The sequence below is a fragment of the Rhinatrema bivittatum genome, chromosome 10 (genome assembly GCF_901001135.1).
Source record: "Rhinatrema bivittatum chromosome 10, aRhiBiv1.1, whole genome shotgun sequence".
Classification (NCBI taxonomy): Eukaryota; Metazoa; Chordata; class Amphibia; order Gymnophiona; family Rhinatrematidae; genus Rhinatrema; species Rhinatrema bivittatum.
In genome coordinates, this window is record NC_042624.1 from 60,745,108 (window position 1) to 60,764,846 (window position 19,739).

Genomic DNA, 19,739 nt, shown 5'->3' on the forward strand with positions numbered 1-19,739 from the left:
AAAGACCTGGATATTCATACAAAAAAAAAACCTTCAAAAAAAGACTAAAGACCTGGATATTCATACAAGCTTTCCCGGACACCAACATGGTCAACTAATCTCCAACCACACCTTGATTAACCATATCTTGATTAACCATATCTTCTATCGTTTACCTGTGTGAATTAATCCTGTCCTTTCTCTTCCTTCTCAGCCAAGTTCTTATCACCCTGTTATATGTAACTGCCTTTTCAGCACCATTGTTATAGTTATGTTTACTATGCACCCCTGTTTTATGTGAACCAGCATGATGTGACTGCTGTCTCGAATGCCGGTATATAAAAATTTGAAATAAAATAAATAAATAAATAAATAACTTTAATCCTGCTTCTGGGGGCAGCTAGAGTTAACCAAAAAACTTATTTGGCAACTCCAGATCTTGGAAATAGCAAGATAAGTTTCCCAGCAACTGATCTCTCCCCAGAATCGTCCCAAAATGTCCCTCATTTATTCAGCTAAATGTTAGCCAGATATGCTTATCCGGTTAAAATTTAGCCATATAAATGCCAAAGTTATTTAATAGTCTGCGTTTATCTGGCTAAATACCTTTGAACATAGACCTCTAAGCCATTAGCACAATTTTTTAGTGCATGCTAAATGGCCCTTAGCATTCATGCTAACCTTTTCATGCTTAGGCTCATTAGTTGGTAAAAACAAAGTCATAGATCTGATGGATTTTATCCCTGCCTCTGTCCATCTGTGTCTTGCACACATACCTCTGAAGTGCAGTGGGATTTCTTGCCTTATCTGAGGGACAAGCAGGATGCCAGTCCTCACACATGCAAGATGACATCAGATGGAGCCTAGCATGGAAATCTGATTTCTGATTTTTTAGAAATCTTGAACATGCCCCACTAGTTATATGCAGCATACTATACTACCGTGCGTCCATGCAGGGGCCCCTTCAGTCTCATCTTTTCCACAGAGTCCACTGGTCATGGATCTTTCCCATCCTGATGTTAGGGAATTGTCATACTAAAAGTGCAGGAATTGGTTTTGATTGGGCCTCACATTCTTTTTTTCCTCTCCTCTTAGTCACTTAGGTTTTTCGGTTGTAAGTTTTCTTTCCATTTGGTGCTCATGTGGTGCAGCGTTATCAGTGCCTTGAGGCGTCACAGGTCGTGGTTTTGTTTTCAGACATTGGGTCATTTGATTTTGCAATTTTAAGTTTTCATCAGATGTCCCTGAAAGAGAAGAAAGCCATGGGTTCAACAAGTACTCCCTGTGCAAAAGGTTCATGTTTATCATGGACCCTGATAATAGATGCAACCTTTGCCTGGGGGCCAATCACAATTTCTAGCATGTCCCTTCTGTGCAACTGTGACCCCCAGAGTGCATTGTTCCCGGCTTGACTCCTGAAGAGCACTGGGATTTGTAAATCCAGCCCATTGGTATCTGCTTTGGAGGCAACAACATTGAAGGATTTGAGAGCTACATTGAATGCTGGTGGTGCACTGCCAGCAGGAAGGCATAGATTTCCCTTGACACTGAGTGCCAGGCATGACCGAGGGTTCAGATCATCTCTCCTCCCACCCAAAGAAAGCAAACTGTTCAGCCTTTTGAGTTCCAGCATCGCAGAGGTCAGATGATATGCATCGAGTGAAGGCCAGGAGGGAGGGGGTAACAAACTAAATATTCCACGAGCGTGGCATACTTGTGGTAAATTTGTGTGTCTCCTCTGAACGTAAAGGTCCCACTCTTCTGCTCCAGAAAGGGGGTCAGGGTCTGCTGTGTGCATATCCTCCAATTCTTCTAGTGGCAAAGACTTTACTGAAACTCAGAAGAGATTGGGGAGCTATGATTCTCTTAGCTTCCAATTGGCCAAGACAGGTTTGGCTTCCTCTCTTGCAGGAGATGTCCATCAGGAATTGAGTCAGATTGAGGAATTCCACAACTCTCGTCATTCAAGATTGGGGCAGTTGTGCCATCCCAGCATTGGGTCCCTGGCCCTTACAGCCTGAATGTTAAGACGGTAGCTCAGTAGTCCCTAACTCTGCCTGTCATGTATCTTGCATTCTTTTGGCTTCCAAGAAGGATTTCACAGGGAAGGTTTAAAGTAGAGGAGGTGTGCCTTTGATATGAAGGAAAGGCCTTAGATCTTTCTCCTGCTCTACAAAAACTGCTTGAGTTCATTCTATATCTGTCTAAGTCAAGACCAACTCAGTGCAGTTGGCAGATAATACCACCATGCAGAAAGTAAATCCATCTCTATACAGTCAGTTGTCAGTTTCATGTAGGGCTTATTTCACTTGAAGCCTCCAACAAGCCTCTTGCTTTGTTTTGGGACCTTAATGTAGTTTTAATCCAGTAATCAAAGCTCCCTTTCGGTCTAGAAGGTCTTATTTTTGGTGGCCGTCATTTTTGGTGGCATCAGGCTCTAGTGATTTATCCACCTTATATGAAATTGTTTTTTTAACAATAGGGTGGTACTGTGCATGCATCCTAAGTTTCTGTTTAAGGTAGTGTCAGATTTCACCTTAACCTGGCAGTTATCCTTCCTTCCAGAATTCTTTCCCAGGAGGCATGTCCACAAAGGTGAACAAGCTGTGTACAGTTTGGACTGCAGAAGAGTCATATATATACATACATAGATACATAGAAATGACAGCAGAAAAAGACTAAACGGCCCATCCAGTCTGCCAGCAAGCTCCCCCACTTATTTTCCCATACTTATCTGTTTCATTGACCACCAAGTTCAGGGCCCTTGTTGGTAACTGTTTGATTCGAATTTCCTGCCACCCCCTGCCGTTGATGCAGAGACTAATGTTGGAGTTGCATCAGAGGTGAAGCATAAGGCTTAATGGTTAAGGGTAGTAACTGCCACATCAAGCAAGTTATCCCGATGCTTGTTTACCCAGACTGCGCAGATCAATGCCTTGTTGGTTGTTGTCTGAATGCAAATCCTCTTTTCCACATTTCCCCCTGCCGTAGAAGCAGAGAGCAACACTGTATATGTATTCAAAGTGAAGTATCAGGCTTAATTGGTTTAGGGTAGTAACCGCCACAATAAGCAAGCTACCCCCACGCTTATTTATTTACCCAGACTGTGTAGTTCAGTCCTTGTTGGTTGTTGTCTGAAGTCTTAGCCTTCTATCTGGAGTGGACTGAAGCCCATAGAAAGTCCACCCAGCCTTTTCTTTCTTTTGACACCAACAAGCCTGGAATTGCTGTTGCCAAGCACACCTTTCAAATTGGCTAGCAGATTGCATCTCCTTCTGTTATGTCCAGACAAGCCTGAAACTGGTGGGTTATGTCAAGGTTCATAGTGTTAGAGCTATGGAAATATCATGCTCCTCCCAATCCAACAGCAGCAGCTGCCCAACCAATTTTGACAAGAGAGAAAGGCATTAACTTAATGCTCAGCAGCAGATGGTAGGACCAGTTTTTGTTGTTTGAGACTCACTTCCCTGCTGCCTCTGGAAAGGCTTCCATATCACCAAAGACCAGTAGGTTCTAAAAATGTATTTATGTATTTATTTAAAACATTTCTATACCGACATTCATGGGGATATCGCATCGGTTTACATTGAACAGGGGAAACCATTAACTTTTAGGAGATGGAAATTAGAAATTACATGTAACGATGGGAGCTGGAACTGGGAGTAAGAGCTAGAGTAGCTGAGCCAGGTGCGTGCAAGGTTTGATAACAAATAGTAACATTAACAGTTATTTACAAAAGAGGTTTAACAATTATTTACAATAGGGTATTAACAATTATTTACATTATAGACAATCTGAGGAGTAATAAGATGCTAGAGATAACGTGGTGGGTATTAGGAGCAGTTTATGGGAGGAAATGGGGTAAAGGCTACAGGTATAGCGAATTAGGCAGGTATATGGGGGTGGGGATAGGGGGTGGCACTTGGTTGAAATGAGGCAACTTTAGTTTGAAGGGTGTAAAGGCCTCGGCTTAGAGGACAGGTGTGGGTAACTGTGACAGAGTGGTGAGGTTAAGTAAAGGCTTGTGAGAAGAGCCAAGTTTTAAGGTTTGTTTTTTTTAAAGGTTTGGGTACAATGTTCTTGGCGCAGGTATAGGGACATTGAATTCCATAGGGTTGGTCCAGCAATAGACAGAGCCCGTTCTTTCGTGGCTATGTGATGGGTGAGTTTGGGGAGAGGAATGTAGAGGGTTCCTTTATACGCGGTTCTCGTAGGTCTGTTTGAAGAGTGATAGTGTATGGGAGTTGTCCAGCCATTGGATGTTTTGGTTATGAAGGGTTTTCTGGATAATGGCAAGACTCTTGTGAAGGATTCTAGAACATATTGGCAGCCAGTGAAGGTCCATGAGAATGGGGGTTATGTGATCTCTTCTGTGGGAGTTGGTGAGGATTCTGGCTGCTGCGTTTTGGAGCGGTTTGATTGAGGTAGCGGGGAGGCCTAGGAGGAGGGTATTGCAATAGTCAGTTTTGCTGAAAAGTAGGGCTTGGAGGACCGTACGAAAGCCGTAGAGATGGAGAAGGGGGTCTTAATTTTTTTTAGTATGTGGAGTTTGTAGAAGCAGTCCTTGGTGGTAGTGTTGATGAATTGTTTTAGGTTCAGATGGTTGTCTAGAGTGACTCCAAGGTCTCTGACATATTGGACCATAGTTATAGGTGAATCCGGTTGGGGAAAGTTATGGTGGTCCGATGAGATGAAGAGGAGTTCTGTTTTGGAAGTGTTGAGGGCCAGGTTGAGGTTAGTGAGGAGGCGGTTAATTGAGGTGAGGCAGTTATCCCAGATCTTGAGTGATTTGAGGATTGATTCTGTAATGGGGATGATGATTTGGACGTCGTCTGCATAGATGTAGTGAGTAAGGCCTAGGTCAGCGAGGAGTTGGCATAGGGGGAGGAGGTAGATATTGAATAGTTTAGGGGAGAGAGAGGAGCCTTGGGGGACACCTCATGTAAGGTTTATTGGGTTAGATTCTTTGTTACCTATTCTGACCTTAGATTCTATTGTGGAGGTAGGATTCAAACCAGCTAAGGGCAGTTCCTGTGATGCCTATTTTAGATAGTCTATCTAGTAATATATTGTGGTTGATGGTGTCTAATGCTGAAGAGATGTAAAGAAGAGCAAGGATGTAAGATTGGCCCTTGTCTAATCCTTTGAGGAGGGTGTCTGAAAGAGAAATAAGTAGTGTTTCCGTGTTGAAGAATTTACGGAAGCCGAATTGGGAAGGGAATAGGAGGTTGTTTTTTTCTTCGAGATGATCTGTTAGCTGGAGGTTCACCATTCTTTCTATGAGTTTTGCTACGAAAGGTAGGTTGGACATTGGCCTGGAATTAGATGGGTCTGAGGAGTTGAGGTTGAGTTTCTTCAGGATTGGTTTGAGGGTTGCTTGTTTCAGAGAATCGGGAACATGTCCTTGGGTGAGTAAGCAATTGATAATGTTTGCAAGAGGATGGGAGATAGGGATGGTTAGAAGAGATTTCAGAGGGGTGGGTGGAGGGATTCGATTTCAAAGGGGGAGGTGGTTTCGAAGGATTCAAGGGTGTATTCGGGAGTGGTTGAGGTTTGTGGCGGTAGTATTGAGGTGTGGTGGGAGAGGGGTGAATCTTAGGAGGAGTTTGGAAATTTTGTCCTGGAAAAAAAGCTAGTTTGTGGCATTTGCTTTTGGCTTTATCGGAGATGGGAGGGGGAGCTGTTTTTGTGAGGTCAAGACTAATTAAAAGAAGGCTTTTGCGTTGTATTGAAAATTGTGGATTTTTTGAGCGTAGAAGTCTTTTTTTGTTTTTTGTTTGGGTGCTCTATAGGTGTGGAGGGCTGATAAGTGGGCGGAGGGGTTCTTGTGTGATTTCTTTTCCTTTGATCGTAGTTCCTATTTGAGTTTTTTTTAGTTCTACTGTGTACCAAGGTTTTTTTGTATTTCGGGTGGGGTTTAGTTCGAGGGACTTTAAGGGGCAGATGTTGTTAGCAATGTTTGTTATTCCATGAGGAGAGGGCTGAATCGGGGCTGGAAAGGTCTAGGTTATCTATGGCATCTGTGAAGGAGAGAATTAGATCTTCTTTATTGCAAGGTAATCGAAAGTGTATTGTGTTTTGTGTGCGGGGGGCAGGTTGGTGGGTTTTTTTTATAGTGAGGTTAGATTTTATGAGGGTGTGGTCTGACCAGGGGACCGGGGTGCAGGAAGGTGTCAGCTGAGAGGAGGGATGTGTTAGTGAAAATTAAGTCCAGAGTGTGTCCTGTCTTGTGTGTGGGTGAGGTCATTATTTAATCAAAGCCCATGGCATTGATGGGAGAGAGGAAGGCTTCACAGTTGGGGGGGGGGTGGGTGGCATTAACATGTGGCTTGCACTTCTCTATTGTAACAGACTTCAGTTTTCAGTTCTAATTCTTCTCAGTCTTGCTCAATTACAACTGGAAGCAGAGTCACACCTTCAGTTAAAGGGGGTTGAGCCTGTCCCTCCTCAGAGGTGTGGCCAGAGAAGTCTATTCCAGGTATTTTCTAATCCCTAAGAAGTTGGGGTAGAGGGGGAGACTAAGGCCTATACTGGACTTGTGGACACAGAACAAGTTGTTGGTGCAGAAAAGTGCAAGATGAGCTATCTCCAGACAAGCCTCTCTTTTATCCAACCAAGGGATTACATGTGTGCTCTGGATTGGAAAGATGCTTATGTGCACATTCCCATTCATCCCACCCACTGGAGGTTCCTCAGGTTTTTGGTGAAGAACACATACTACCAATTCAAAGTGCTCCCATTTTGTATCTCTGCAGCCTTGTGGTAGTGACTGGCGGCTTCATTGGCAAGAAGTGTGAGTGCTCTTCTATCTGGACAATTAGCTTGTGATAGATCCATCTGGGTCAGGAGTTCTAGAACCCCCTGAGAAGATCATACAGCTCCTCTAGTCCCTGAATTTCCTGGTCAACTTTGCCAAGCCACACCTGATTCCATTTCAAAGAATTCAGTTCATAGGAGCCTGGATAGACTTGTTTCAGGAGAACCATTTCTCCCTGTCAAAAAAGCCACATTGCTGATGAGTCTGGAAAGGTGTCTCCTTCAACAGCAGCGAGCATCAGCAAGATCTGTCCTGGTCCTACCTGGACAGATGGCGCTGTGGTGCATGTGGTTACTCGTGACTTGTCTGAGTTCAGTCAGGCCTTCGAAATTCTAACATCTTTCATTCCACCAAATCTTAATGACTCCCAGGATGAGAACATCCCTTCGGTGGTAGATGAATCTGGAGATTCTAGAAGTGGGCCTCTTGTTGAGCATTCCACTGCATCAAGTAACTGTCCATTGATGCCTACACCAAGAGATAGGGGGAGGATTCAGGTATGGCATGGACCCAGGAATTGTGATTCCTGATGATGAATCAACCACCTGAAGCTAACCGCCATCTGCTTGCTCTAAGGGCTTTCTCTCACCTTCCTTTGAGAGAGAAAAGTTTGATCCAGATGCAGTCAAATGGCCATGTTCTATTATAAATAAGAGGGGAGTATAGGTTCTTACGCCTTCTGCCAAGTGGCTCTCTGAATATGGTCAAGGGTAGGGCATCACAATAGCCATCTGCAGGGGATGTACCTTCCAGGAATCCAGAATATGTTGGCAGATCATTTTAGAGTGTTACAACCACATGAGTGGTCCCTGGATCAAGGGATCATGGACAACTTGTTCAGTTGTTTGGGAAAGCCTGATGACTGACCTTTTCACTTCAGAAGACAACAGAAAAATAGAAGTTCTTCATGCATCCGAGCAACTACAGATTAGTTCCAAATGCTTTTGTGTTAGACTGGCATGTTGTCTGTTCTATGCAAACCCACCGATTTTGTCTGATCGCCAGGACCATCCAGAAGATCCTTATGAGATAAGGCTAGGATAATCCTCATAGTGCCACCCTGGCCATGGTAAATATGGATTCCGTCCGTTCAGTCTTTGGCTCCATTGGGAACTTCTCTGACTTAGGAAAAAGACAGCCTCCACCATCTGAACCTGCCATTATTGGCTCTCATGGCATGAATGTTGGGCGCACAGTAGTCTTCTCCTTACTTTTTCTGAAGAGGTGGAGTATGTTCTAATTTCTGCTAGAAAACCTTTGGCCTGAAGATTCTACAGTTTCAATGGAAGAGGTTTTCAACTTTGTATAGGACCAGCCACTAGATCCCTTTCCGGTCAACCCAAGGGACTTATTTCAGTATCTTTTTTTCCATTCATTCTCAAGCATTTTCACATCTTCAGTCAAAGTTTATCTCAGTGCTGTTGTGGTATATCACAAGCAGGTGAAAGGGGCTCCAAATTCTCTCCCCCCCCCCCCCCCCCCCCGAATCAAAATGTATGAAAGGAGTAGAGCATTCTAAACCTCTGGTCAGAAAATCTCGAGACCTCGATATAGTCCTAGCTGAACTTATGAAACCTCCTTTTAAACCTTGAAGTTTCTCATCTGTAAAGTATTGTTTCTCATGGCCATCACTTAAGCACAAAGAGTAAGTGAACTACAGGCTCTGGTTTCATATTTACCATACTTTCAGTTTTGTCAAATTAAGGTGGTTCTTCAAACTTATCCGCAAGTTGCTTCTGAAAATGGTGTCTGCATTTCACCTTAAGCTATTGTGCCTCCTGAATTCTTTCACTCCTTGAACTGTAAGAGAGCCCTGGCACATAACCTAAAGAGGACTCAACTCTATCATGCATTGTTATGCACTGACTGGGTTACAGATTACTCTGAAGGCTCATCAAATGAGAGCCATGATGAGTGGCAGCAAGATTTGAACCCTGACTTAATAGGTTTTGCAGCCTGTTGTTCTAATCACTAGATGGCTACTCCATTTCTGTTGTAGACATTTACAAAGCTGCTACTTGGTCATCTATTCACGCCTTCACATTCCACTGTTGTCTGGACAGCATTTCCTGAGACAACAGCATCTTTGGACAAGAAGTTCTGTGCAGCCAGTTCACCCAGTAGTCCACTCTCCACCCCCAAGCAAAACAAGAAGAGCGAAGGAAAAGTAACAAAATGAATCAGTTCAAAAAAGCAGAAAAGGTGAATACAAAGAGTAGCTGGAAAGCTATGACTACAAATGCTCGTAGTCTGGGCAACAAAATTCCAGAACTGCAGGCCCTAATGATGGAAGCAAACTTGGACATTGTTATGAAAACCTGGTTTTCTGATTCTCACAATCGGGATACAGCCATCTTGAACTATAACTTGCTAAGAGAGGACAGAAAATGGGGAGGAGTAACTCTTTATGTTAAAAACAATATCCAAGCAACTGAATTGCATGGGACGTGGGGCATTATGGATCGCCTTAAAAAAAAAAAAAAAGATGGTGCTTCCATTTTTACTGGTATAATCCTCAGGCTACCAACTTAAATGGAAGAACTGGACAGAGAACTCATTGAAGACATCCAAAAGGCAGGAAAGAAGGGCAAAGTGTTGATTATTGGAGATTTTAATCTGATGGATGTGGGTTGGAGTATCCCTTTTGTGGAATCTACAAGAAGTAGAGAGATAGTGGATGGTCTTCAAGAGGCTCTGCTCAAACAAATGGTAATGGAACCCACGAGGGAGGGTGCGATACTCGATCTAGTGCTCACTAATGGTGATAATGTGTCTGTTTGGGTAGGGGTTCACTTGAGCACCAGTGATCATCATACTGTGTAATTCGATTTTGCAAATAGGCTGCAGAGAATTCATAGGAATTTCAAAAATATGAACTTTGCCAAAATGGGGGACATACCTGGAGGAAGAACTGGAAGACTGGGAGAAAATGGGTGAGGTGGAACAGTGGGCCAAGTTAAAAGGAGCTATTGCAAAGGCAACAAATCTGTATGTTAGAAAAGTAAACTAGAGTAAGAGGAAAAAGAAACCTATCTGGTTCTCTAAGGAGGTGGCTGGAAAAAAAAGGCAAAAAGAACAGCATTCAAAAAGTGTAAAGGAGCCCAAAAAAAAAGAACACAGGGAAGAATATCTGTTAAAACCGAGGGAGACGAAAGAAATAAGGAAAGCAAAAGGTCAAGTGGAAGAAAGTATGGCCAAAGAGGTAAAGCGAGGAGACAAAACACTTTTCAGATATATCAGTAAAAGAAGGGAGGTCAGAAGTGGCATAGTGAAATTGAAAGGTGAGAGAGAGCAATCTGTAAAGAGTAACAAAGAAATGGTGGAAATATTAAACAAATACTTGTTTGGTATTTACTAAAGAAGACCCTGTAGAAGGACAAGACCATACAGAAGAGAATGTATGGGAGGAGCTAGGCAAACTGAAAGTGGACAAGGAAATGGGGCCGGATGAGGTACACCCCAGGATACTAAGAGAGCTCAGATATGTGCTGACGGGTTCGCTGAAGAACCTGCGCAGTAGGTCTCTGGAGATGGGCGTGGTGTCACAGGATTGGAGAAGAGTGGTCATGATCCCACTTCACAAGATTGGCAGCAGAGAGGAGGCTGGAAACTACAGGCCAGTTAGCCTCACCTCGGTGGTGGGAAAATTAATGGATACTCTGCTACAATCTGATGAGTTGCTGGACCTGAGGCAGCAAGGATTCACCAGGGGGGATGGTCCTGTCAGACAAATATGATTGATTTTTTTTGATTGAGTGACTAGAAAATTGGATCGAGGAAGAGCACTCGATGTGATCTACTTGGATTTCAGCAAAGCTTTTGATACTGTCAGAAGTTTGGGAGTGAGCGCCAAGGTGGTGGCGTGGATTACAAACTGATTGACTGAAAGAAGATAGAGTGTAATGGTAAATGGAACCTATTCTGAAGAGAAAACCATGTTCAGTGAAGTGCCATAAGCGACATTGCAGAAGGGGTAGAAGGTAAAATTTGTCTATTTGTGGATGATACTAAGATCTGCAGTAGAGTGGGGACACCTGAAGGAGTAGAAAGAATGAAAAATTATTTAAGAAAGCTTGAAGAGTGATTGAAGACTTGGCAGCTGGGATTCAGTGCCAAGAAGTGCAGAGTCATGCATCTGGAATGTGATAATCCAAAAGAGCTGTATGTGATTATCTGGCTATTGCAGCAAGAATGACAGTGGCACAGTGGTGGAAAAAATCAGCTATCCCTCCTAGGAGTCTAGTGCTGACTAAATTGCTCCATATCAAATCCATGGAAAAGATTTCGGCTGTCCGCAAGGACAGGCTTCTTATGTATGAAAAGGTGTGGACGCCTCTAGATCGCTGGCTTAGTGACCATCCACAAATGACTTAGAGCCCTAGTGGTTCAATAGTACCCATGGGGTATGTTAGGACTCTGTGCAAGGTAACACTGAGCGGGTAGTCAGGTAACCAGCTGTGTCTATTATGGAGTATAGGGGGCTTCATTACTCATTTGTCCTGGAAGGGCGGAGGGGAGCCTCTCGTTAGTTTCAATATTATACCCGTTACATACTATCACCTGTACTGACACTGAATTGTTTTGTGCTGTTAATGACTGCGAGGGTGGGGGGGAGGGGGGCTGGGGAGTTAAGTGTAAAAAGGATATTGTGATAGTCTCCTGGGAGACACAGCTGTATGTTCTCTTGATGGCTTGTATGTTTGTACAATATCCAATAAATGGTTTATTACAAAAAAAAAAAAGAGCTGTATGTGATGAGGGTGAAAGACTGATGTGCACAGACCAAGAGAGGGATCTTGGGATAATAGTGTCTGGAGATCTGAAGATGGCTGCGGAGCGGCCATCTTCAGATCTCCGAGTGGCCTCGGAGGGAGCTTTCCTTCGCCCTCCCGGCCCTATCTAAACCTCCCCCCTACCTCTATCACGAATGTTATGCCTGCTCAAAGCAGGCGTAACTTTGCGTGCGCTGGGCCGGCTGCCGCGCTCCATGTTCCGGTCCGGGGGCTGGTCCAGGGGCCGCTGTCACGCCCCCGGGCCGGAACCAAGCCCCCGAAACGCCGCGTCACTCCCTACACGCCCCCCGACACGCCCCTCCATGCAAGCCCCGGGATTTATACGCGTCCCGGGGCTTGCGCGCACTGCCGAGCCTATGCAAAATAGGCTTGGCGCGCGCAGGGGGGGTTTGGGGTAGGTTTTCGGGGGGTATGTGCGTACCCCATTGAAAATCTACCCCTAAATATGCAGGGTTTTCCTCCCCCACCCTAACACACGCATAGGAATGCTTCTTTTTAATGTGTTTGCAAGTATGCATTCTATGTAACCATGCATACTTATAATAATATTTAAAGAGGGTTATTTTCAGTCATTCCATTTTACCAGGGTGTAATTAATTTGAAAATTGTACTCTGTGTATGTGTGTAGCAGAGGCCTTCCCTTTGTAATTCTTTCAGTCCTGTCTGATGCTAAATTGTGATGTTACAGAACAAATCTTGCAGAAGCCCTGGGCTGATTTTAATAGAAAGAATGTTTTATTGTAAAGATTTTGCTTTCAAAACCAACAGTGTCCTGATATTGTGCCCTCTTTCCCTGTTGCAGGAAAAGTGAAGCCAGCACTTCTGCTCAGGTTAATGAGGAGCAAGCTGACTCCAAGCAGCAGTACTCACCCTTATATGATAGTTTCTCAGAGTCTTCAAGATCCAAGAACCATGACCGGAGGTGAGATGGGTCTGCACTACTTAACCATTTTTCAGCCATAATTACTGGGGCAGGGCTCTCTAAATGAGAATGTAAGGGAGCAGATTTAGCATATAGATTCTAATAAACAACATAGATTATGGAGGACAGGTGAAAAAATGGGAGACTGGGTATTCTTGCTCAGCCATGTGGAAAAAAGAAACACCAGCCAAAAGATTTCAGGAGCCTGAATTCCCCCTTTTCTAGGTTTAGTTTCGCCACTGGGAAACTCATATGTACTGCATGATTAATGCAAGATTCCATTATGTGGCAATAGGATATCTTCACTCACTCACCTCATTTCCCAATCATCAGTATACCACTTATAAACTGTGATGTTTACAAAGTAGTTCAAAGACACTAGCAAATTTGTGTAACAGATGACCCAGGGTTATTTTCTGTTTAATCTGATGACCCAGAGGAAGGTGTATACTTGGTAAGAAGTAACTCACTTCAGTGAATATCGCTGATGGAGCTGAAGTGGAGGCGATTCTCAGGGATGCCACTTGGATACAGGCTTATCTTGCATTTCACAGATGTCTAACTCTAACTTGCTGAGATTGATCATACTGATTATTTCTTTTCTCAAACCCTAAAGGCATAAGTGCTATGCACATTATCTGTGGACAAGCAGGATAAAGTCATTCACACAAGTGAGTGGCATCATCTGATGCAGAAATGGAAAAAACTCTGAGCTCCGAAAGACTTAGAAGATCTTTTTGAGCCTGTGGGTCTTCCCATGAGTCTCCTTAGTCTTTTTTTCTTCTGTTCGTGTGAAATTCATTTTCTAATTCTTTTCTTTTTCTTATTTTTATTTCCTAATTTAGTTTTGGGGGGTTTTTTTTTGGTTGAAGTCTCCAAAGGAAACAAAAAAAAAAACATTTAGTTTTCAAAAATTGAGTTCAAACATTTGAGCCATTGGAGGCAGCAGATCTAAAATTCCTTTCTTGGAATTTTTAATGGTAGGTAGTTCTTCCTGAAGTGTAAGTGAACTGCAAGCGCTTATCTTGTACTCTTTTTCTTCAGTTTTTTCACAACAGAATGGTTTTGAAAACTCATCCTAAGTTCCTTCCAAAAGTAGTTTCCCTATTTCATTTAAATCAATGCATTATATTGCCAACAATTTTTCTGAGTTCTCACTCTCAAAGGCTCTTCACACATTGGATTTCAGTAGAGCATTACTCTTCTATTTAAAAAAACAAAATCCTACAGGAAATCCTTTCAAATATTCATTTTTTTAACCTCATTAAGAGGTGGGTTTTCAGTTAGGCAGAGGATTCTTTCAACTTTGATCTCTGATTGCATCTCTTACTGCTACAAACCTTCAAAGAAAAGTGAAATCCCATCAGGTTAGGGTTACAGTGGCTTCCTTAGTAAACCATTGCTTTGCTTCCTTAAAAGAGATCTATAGAGCTGCCATGCTGTCTTCTGTTGACCATTACTGCCTAGCAAATGCTTTCCAGCAAGAGCAGTGTTTTTGTTCAAACAGTTCTGCAGAACTTATTTAATTGCTTCAACTCTTTCTTCTCTCTGGTTTTAAATATGGGTTGCTATGATCTACTGAAATGCCAGAAATAAATCAATCATATGCAGCCTTCTGCTTGGGATTCCCGACTTGTATGGCTGACTTCATTCTACTTGTCCACAGAGAAAGTAAGTTGCTCATCTTTAACAGGTATTCTCCACAGACAGTAGGATAAATCAGCCACACAATCCCTCGTGCCTCCCAGAGTTGAAGTGGAACTTGCTAGTAAGACCGAGGAGACTCACACAATGGATGGCTGTGCGGGAAGGTCCATGTATTCACAGAAAGAACACCTCAGTCTTTCTGAGCTCTGAGAGAGCTTTTTCGTTTTTGGTGCCATCGGATGACATCACCCACTTCTTTGACTGACTTATCCTGCTGTCTTTGGAGATCACAGGTGAGCAACTTAACTTTGCCCCAGTTTTTACTAGTATTCTTTGATTGGTTACTCTGTTATATTCTACAGTAATAAATAAGTGGAGCATGTTTCAATAATGAGAGATCAGGAATGACTCACTGTTTTTGTATCTGGAACTGCAGCAGTAGCAGCAGTCGGCAGGAGAGCCCTTCCATGCCATCTTCCAAGGAGAAGAAAGTGCCCAGACAACAGAAACTGGATGGTTCTGCTGAGAAGCAGGATCATACTGGTAGAGGAGACTCTCTTCACAGTGACAGTATCCCTTCACTGCTGGATGAAAAAGGTGGGAGGCAGCTCAATTGTTAGAAGCTGTGGTCTAGTAAGGCATAATATTCAAACATACAAGTGCTTATACACACATTGCATTCAAATAAAATAAATATTAAAAGGATGTAGTATACATAATATAAATAACGTATAAACTTAAAATAAAAACATTGATAAAAAAAACCCCCACACAAAATAGACAATGGACATTAAAATATAAAAACTGAACTAATAGGTATAAGAACATGGTTGTACAACAAAATTAACAGATAAACTCAAGAAAATCAATTAAAATGTCAGAACCACATAGTGAAAATAAAATAATAAAAGTGGATTAAAGCGAATTAGAGTAGTTATTAAAGCCTGCAACAAAAGCTAGGTCTTGAGGGCGCTCCTAAATTATGTAAACTCTTTCTCAGTGAAAAGGGAAGAAAGTGCTGGCTCTGTGGGAACAGGCACTAGAGTAGTGCATCCAGCTCCTTCTGCAGAGTATGCAATGATGTGGAGGCCCAGCCCGGAGATCCTATGTCGCATTTGTCCCTGGAATGTTCCTTTTGTGTTTGGGTTAGGGGAATGCTCTGAAGGCCCGATGCAGGTCGGCTGGGGGCAGAAGTATGTCTGCAGCTCAGTTGGAGTTTCAAGTAGGTTTGGTGGTCATGTTTCCTGCCTAGTTTTCTTCATCTGGTACAGCTGCAGCCCATTCTCACCATTTTGCTTCTAATGTTCCCTGTGCAGATTCTAGGGCTACTGGGGCCTGTTGGTGCATCAACTGAACAGGGTTTTTCCTCTAAATTTGTTTTGATTCTTCAGGCATATTGTGCAGTGAAAGACTGAACTGAGGATACAGAGGGAGGTGAATCAGTTTCTAATCTTGCCTTAGTGCCCCTGCCCCCCCTCCCCCCCCACACACACTGAGCTCCTCAACATGGCAAACCTCAAAGAAGCCCCAGTTTGAGATGGAGCAAAGTTAGGTCTCTAGCTTGCCACAGTTCACCCAGTATTTTCCTGGAAGAAGGAAAAGAGATTCAGTGAGGGTCTGCAAATAAAACAGTGAAGGGGAAGCTGATCTCTTTAATAAGAGAAGATTCTTTGTGAGCCTGTTCAGGAAGGAAACCATCAGTGCTCTTACTTCAAGGGTGCTAGAGGCTTTAAAGCTTTCAGAGGATTTGGTGAAGGAGGTAGTTTCTCAGGGCTTCACTATTATAAGCAAATTTTATTTATTTAAAATGTGTTATGATTTTGACTGGGATAAAGAAATCACCTAAATTCTCTCTACTCCACTCAGCCATTCAGAATGTGATGATGGCTGAGTGGAGACACAGATTCATTATTAAAAATTTGAAAAGTGACGAGTAAGCTTTATCCATTACAACAAGTGGAGAAGAACCATTTCTTCTTTATACCCAAGGTGGATGCTCCGATGGCTGCAGTCAATCGCGAGACTACCAACCCAGTGGATGGGGGTGGAGCTCTGACAGACCTTCAACATAGACAGATTGAGTCTCTTTTGAAGGAGTTATATGAGATTGCTAGTGTTTCTCTTAATATCTAGAGCATACGATGGATTCAGCAGTATCATCCTGAGACAGGGAAGAGGCATCGCAGCTCTTCTGGAAGGTAGTTTGGTTGGAGTCTAGCATGGCCTTCTTGGCGGACACCTTTATGATCTTATCTAAACTTCCTCTAAATATGTGGCACAGAAAGGGGGCAGGGGTTTCAAGGGAAAAACCCTAAGAGGTTAACCAGAGGTAATCATAAGAAAATAAACAACTAAAAATATTGAACAGATTGTGTCCGAGTACACTATATTCTATTTATTTATAATATTTATATCCTGCTGATCCATAGAGCTATATCAACCCCTTGCCATATACTGACCTCAATGAATCTTGACCTGTTTCTTGGAGTCCAGGCAAAATCTCAGCTGAGAAGGTTCAAAAAAGATATATTTAATAGAAGCTAATGTAACCAATACACTTACATGGAAAACAAATCAGACAAGTGCCACCCAAAGCCAGCACTTCAGAATGCATAAGGAGACATTTTTTCTTGTGAGCCAGTTCTGAATTTAAAACAGGTCAACAGGGCTCTTTCATGTCTTCCATTTTCATATGGAAGCTTCTAAGGTCAGTGATTGTGGTGGTAAAGAAATAAGACAGAAACTTTTTCGACTTGTAGAGGTGTACCTTCAGTCTCATCAGAGAGGAACACGAGAGGTTTGTAAGTTTTGCGATTCTGGGAAAACATTTTTCAGTTCAGGGCCTTCCGTTTGGACTAGCCATGGTCTTTCAGACTTTCTCCAAGATCATGTTATATGTGGTGACATCTCTCCGCAAGTAAGAAATTTTAGTTCACTTTTTCTGTCATTAAGCAGGCTGAATTAGCCATGATCTGTGGGTGAAGTCCAGCATTGCTGAAAAGATTCATCTCCAAACTATTAGAACGTTGAGCTCTACTGAGCATATGCGTAGGTGTTGCCTCAGGGCTTTTTTGGTTTTTTTTTTTTTTTTTTTTTTTTACCTGAGCTAGAGCATGGATGGTTACTCAGTCTCGTTTTTCTTATTTCTTCTCATGTATTTCTCTATTACCTTGCTGCCTCAGCAGCATAATACAACAGCACTTTTCAGTGCTACTTTAAAAAAAAAAAAAAAAAAAAAAAAAGAGTTCATATTAAAAGAACAGTGAAGAGATCTCTCTAAAACATCATGTCCAGCAAGAAGAAAGCCACACTATGTAATTTCAAGACACATGACTGTTGTCAGCTGATCATGACTTCTGTAATTGTTGCTTGGAACCAGACTATGACCAAACAACCCAGCTTGCTGTCTGCTGTCCCTGTGGTCCCATAGTTTGAGAGTGGCTAAAATAGAGGGCTTGCGCCGGTTGGCCAGAGACCACAGCAGATCCTTCTCCCAGAGTGTGTCTTCCTCTGCCTTCCCGGGTAGTTACCTCCGTGTATGCTCTTCCAGAAACCCCTCTTCCACCCAAACAAGGCCCTGAGTTTGGGGGACCATCCTACATTGAAGACTAAGTGGAAACAGTCGACAGAGCTGCTCCCTGCATCAAACAAGCACCAAGATGCGTCAGCCAAACTTAAAGCATCAGCAAAGAGAGAGCCCTCAAAGCAACTGACTGTGCATGGTACATCATAGCACACGACACAAGGTGCTTTGGACTGCCAAAAGCATGATGCATTGAAGTGCAAGGTGCATTGGCCTCACAGTCGACTCATTCAAACCATAATGGCTTAATGCACTCGTTGCATGATATACAGCTTGATGCATCAATGCCTCATCAATGCAGATGCATTTTCAGCATCTTTCCTTTGCTCATTCCACATCCTCTTCTCATGAGAGTTAAAATAAAATAGGCACATATAGGCACCTGTTCTCACCATATTACCTCATGAGCACCACAAGGCCTCTATAAGGTATTATGAGCCAGATATTCTGCAAGCAGCATTGCCAATGCAACTACATGCCAACCTCTACTAGTCACAGCGGCAGACTCCCTCCATCTTCCATCTCCTATCACGAGAGTACTTCCAGCTTTTCAACTACTGACCCAGGGTCTTCACCTCGAGATTCCAGATCCCATGTGTTCTATCATTCTTTAATTTCCAAAAGGCCATCTGTGGTGCGATAGAAGCCTGTCTTGGTTCCAGAGGAAGATGTTTCACCACTAATGCCAGGCCAGAGGATTTCACTCTCTTGTGAGCAGATTAGTTAAGAGGATTTTATGCTTCGTCCGCAGAAGATTTGGCAGTTCCTCATCAGTCTTTGAATACTTTTCCCATTTTTGCTGACTCAGCCATTGGTGACCAAGTCACCGCTTATAGTAGCATCAAGCTCCCCTGTATCATCAATCTTCATCCCTTGCAGCGGATTCCTCCCCTTTGGAGGACAGACCTCCATCCTTTCCTTCACCACATCAAGCACATTATCTACCTTTCTTGCCTTATTCGTCATCTCATTATTCATCGAGGGATGCCTTCTCCAGGGATGTCCCCAGGTAGTTCTACTAGCATTCCTTCAGATCCACCCCCAGTACCACCAAATCATTCTCCTCTAGAAGAGGATCTATCTTATACAAAATTTATTGAAAAGATGAGGATCCTGACCCCTGAACAGAGGTCATGGTACTTAGAACATCTTAGACATACCCTCAGGAACTACTTGCACGATTCTTTATAACTTTCAAACAAAAATGTGGAAAACTTCCATTTTCCTAGCGTGTAGCCAGATGGACTCAGGACCAAGGGGTTATGCTCCTCTGCCAGCAGATGGAAACAGAGTCAGGTTGCTAAGCTGACATCACAGTACTTATTTTATTTATTTATTTAGCATTTTTCTATACCGACTTTCCAATAACAAAATTATTGATCAATTCGGTTTACATTTTAAACAATAACAACAATGACAAGTAAATGTCTTACAATGAACAGGTCGAATTAACTTGGATTAAGATATATGGGGGTAATAACATAATTAACATGAGCGGTGCCTAATATAGGCTAGAGGCTGGGTTTTAATGATAGACTTATACTTATAGCCCTGCAGTGTCCTCTGCTCTCCAGTATTCTCCGTCTTCAGCAGATGGTGGACGTACCTTTCCCTACAGGGATTGTTGTACTTTTTGGAAGGAGAAATTCTACTTTCTAAATTGAAGGAAAATTGAGCTCCAGTCTTCCTGCGGTAATACCTAAAGGTCCCTCCCCCAGTTGAGAATTCCTGAGGTGATTTCCGAGATCCCTCAGAGGTGTGCCTTAGTCCGGTAGCCGGTTCCTGGCGTGGACTTTGCTGCTTAAGTAGCTGAAAGCCAGTGGGTGCAGGAAGCCAAGCGTGGCGGTGACTGCAAAAGCCCTCCCCCCAGCCAGAGACTTTCTGCACCCAGCTGGTAAGCGCTGAGCCCAGGTAAGTAAAAAAAAAAAAAAAAAGTACCTCCCGAGTCACACGTTTGGAGGGGTTTCGGTAAGTCTTCCTCTGGTCTCCTTGCTCAGT

At 43.0% G+C, this 19,739-nt stretch overlaps 1 protein-coding gene across 5 annotated transcripts in view; it reads left to right on the plus strand.

Moving 5' to 3' along the window:
• CEP350 (centrosomal protein 350) overlaps positions 1-19,739 on the plus strand; it is a 358,722-nt gene that overhangs the window by 184,988 nt on the left and 153,995 nt on the right. For all 5 annotated transcript variants that reach the window (XM_029617504.1, XM_029617506.1, XM_029617505.1 and 2 more), the window contains 2 exons: positions 12,392-12,511; positions 14,595-14,755. In XM_029617504.1, the coding sequence (XP_029473364.1) occupies positions 12,392-12,511; positions 14,595-14,755 (281 nt within the window). The remainder of the gene's footprint in view (positions 1-12,391; positions 12,512-14,594; positions 14,756-19,739) is intronic.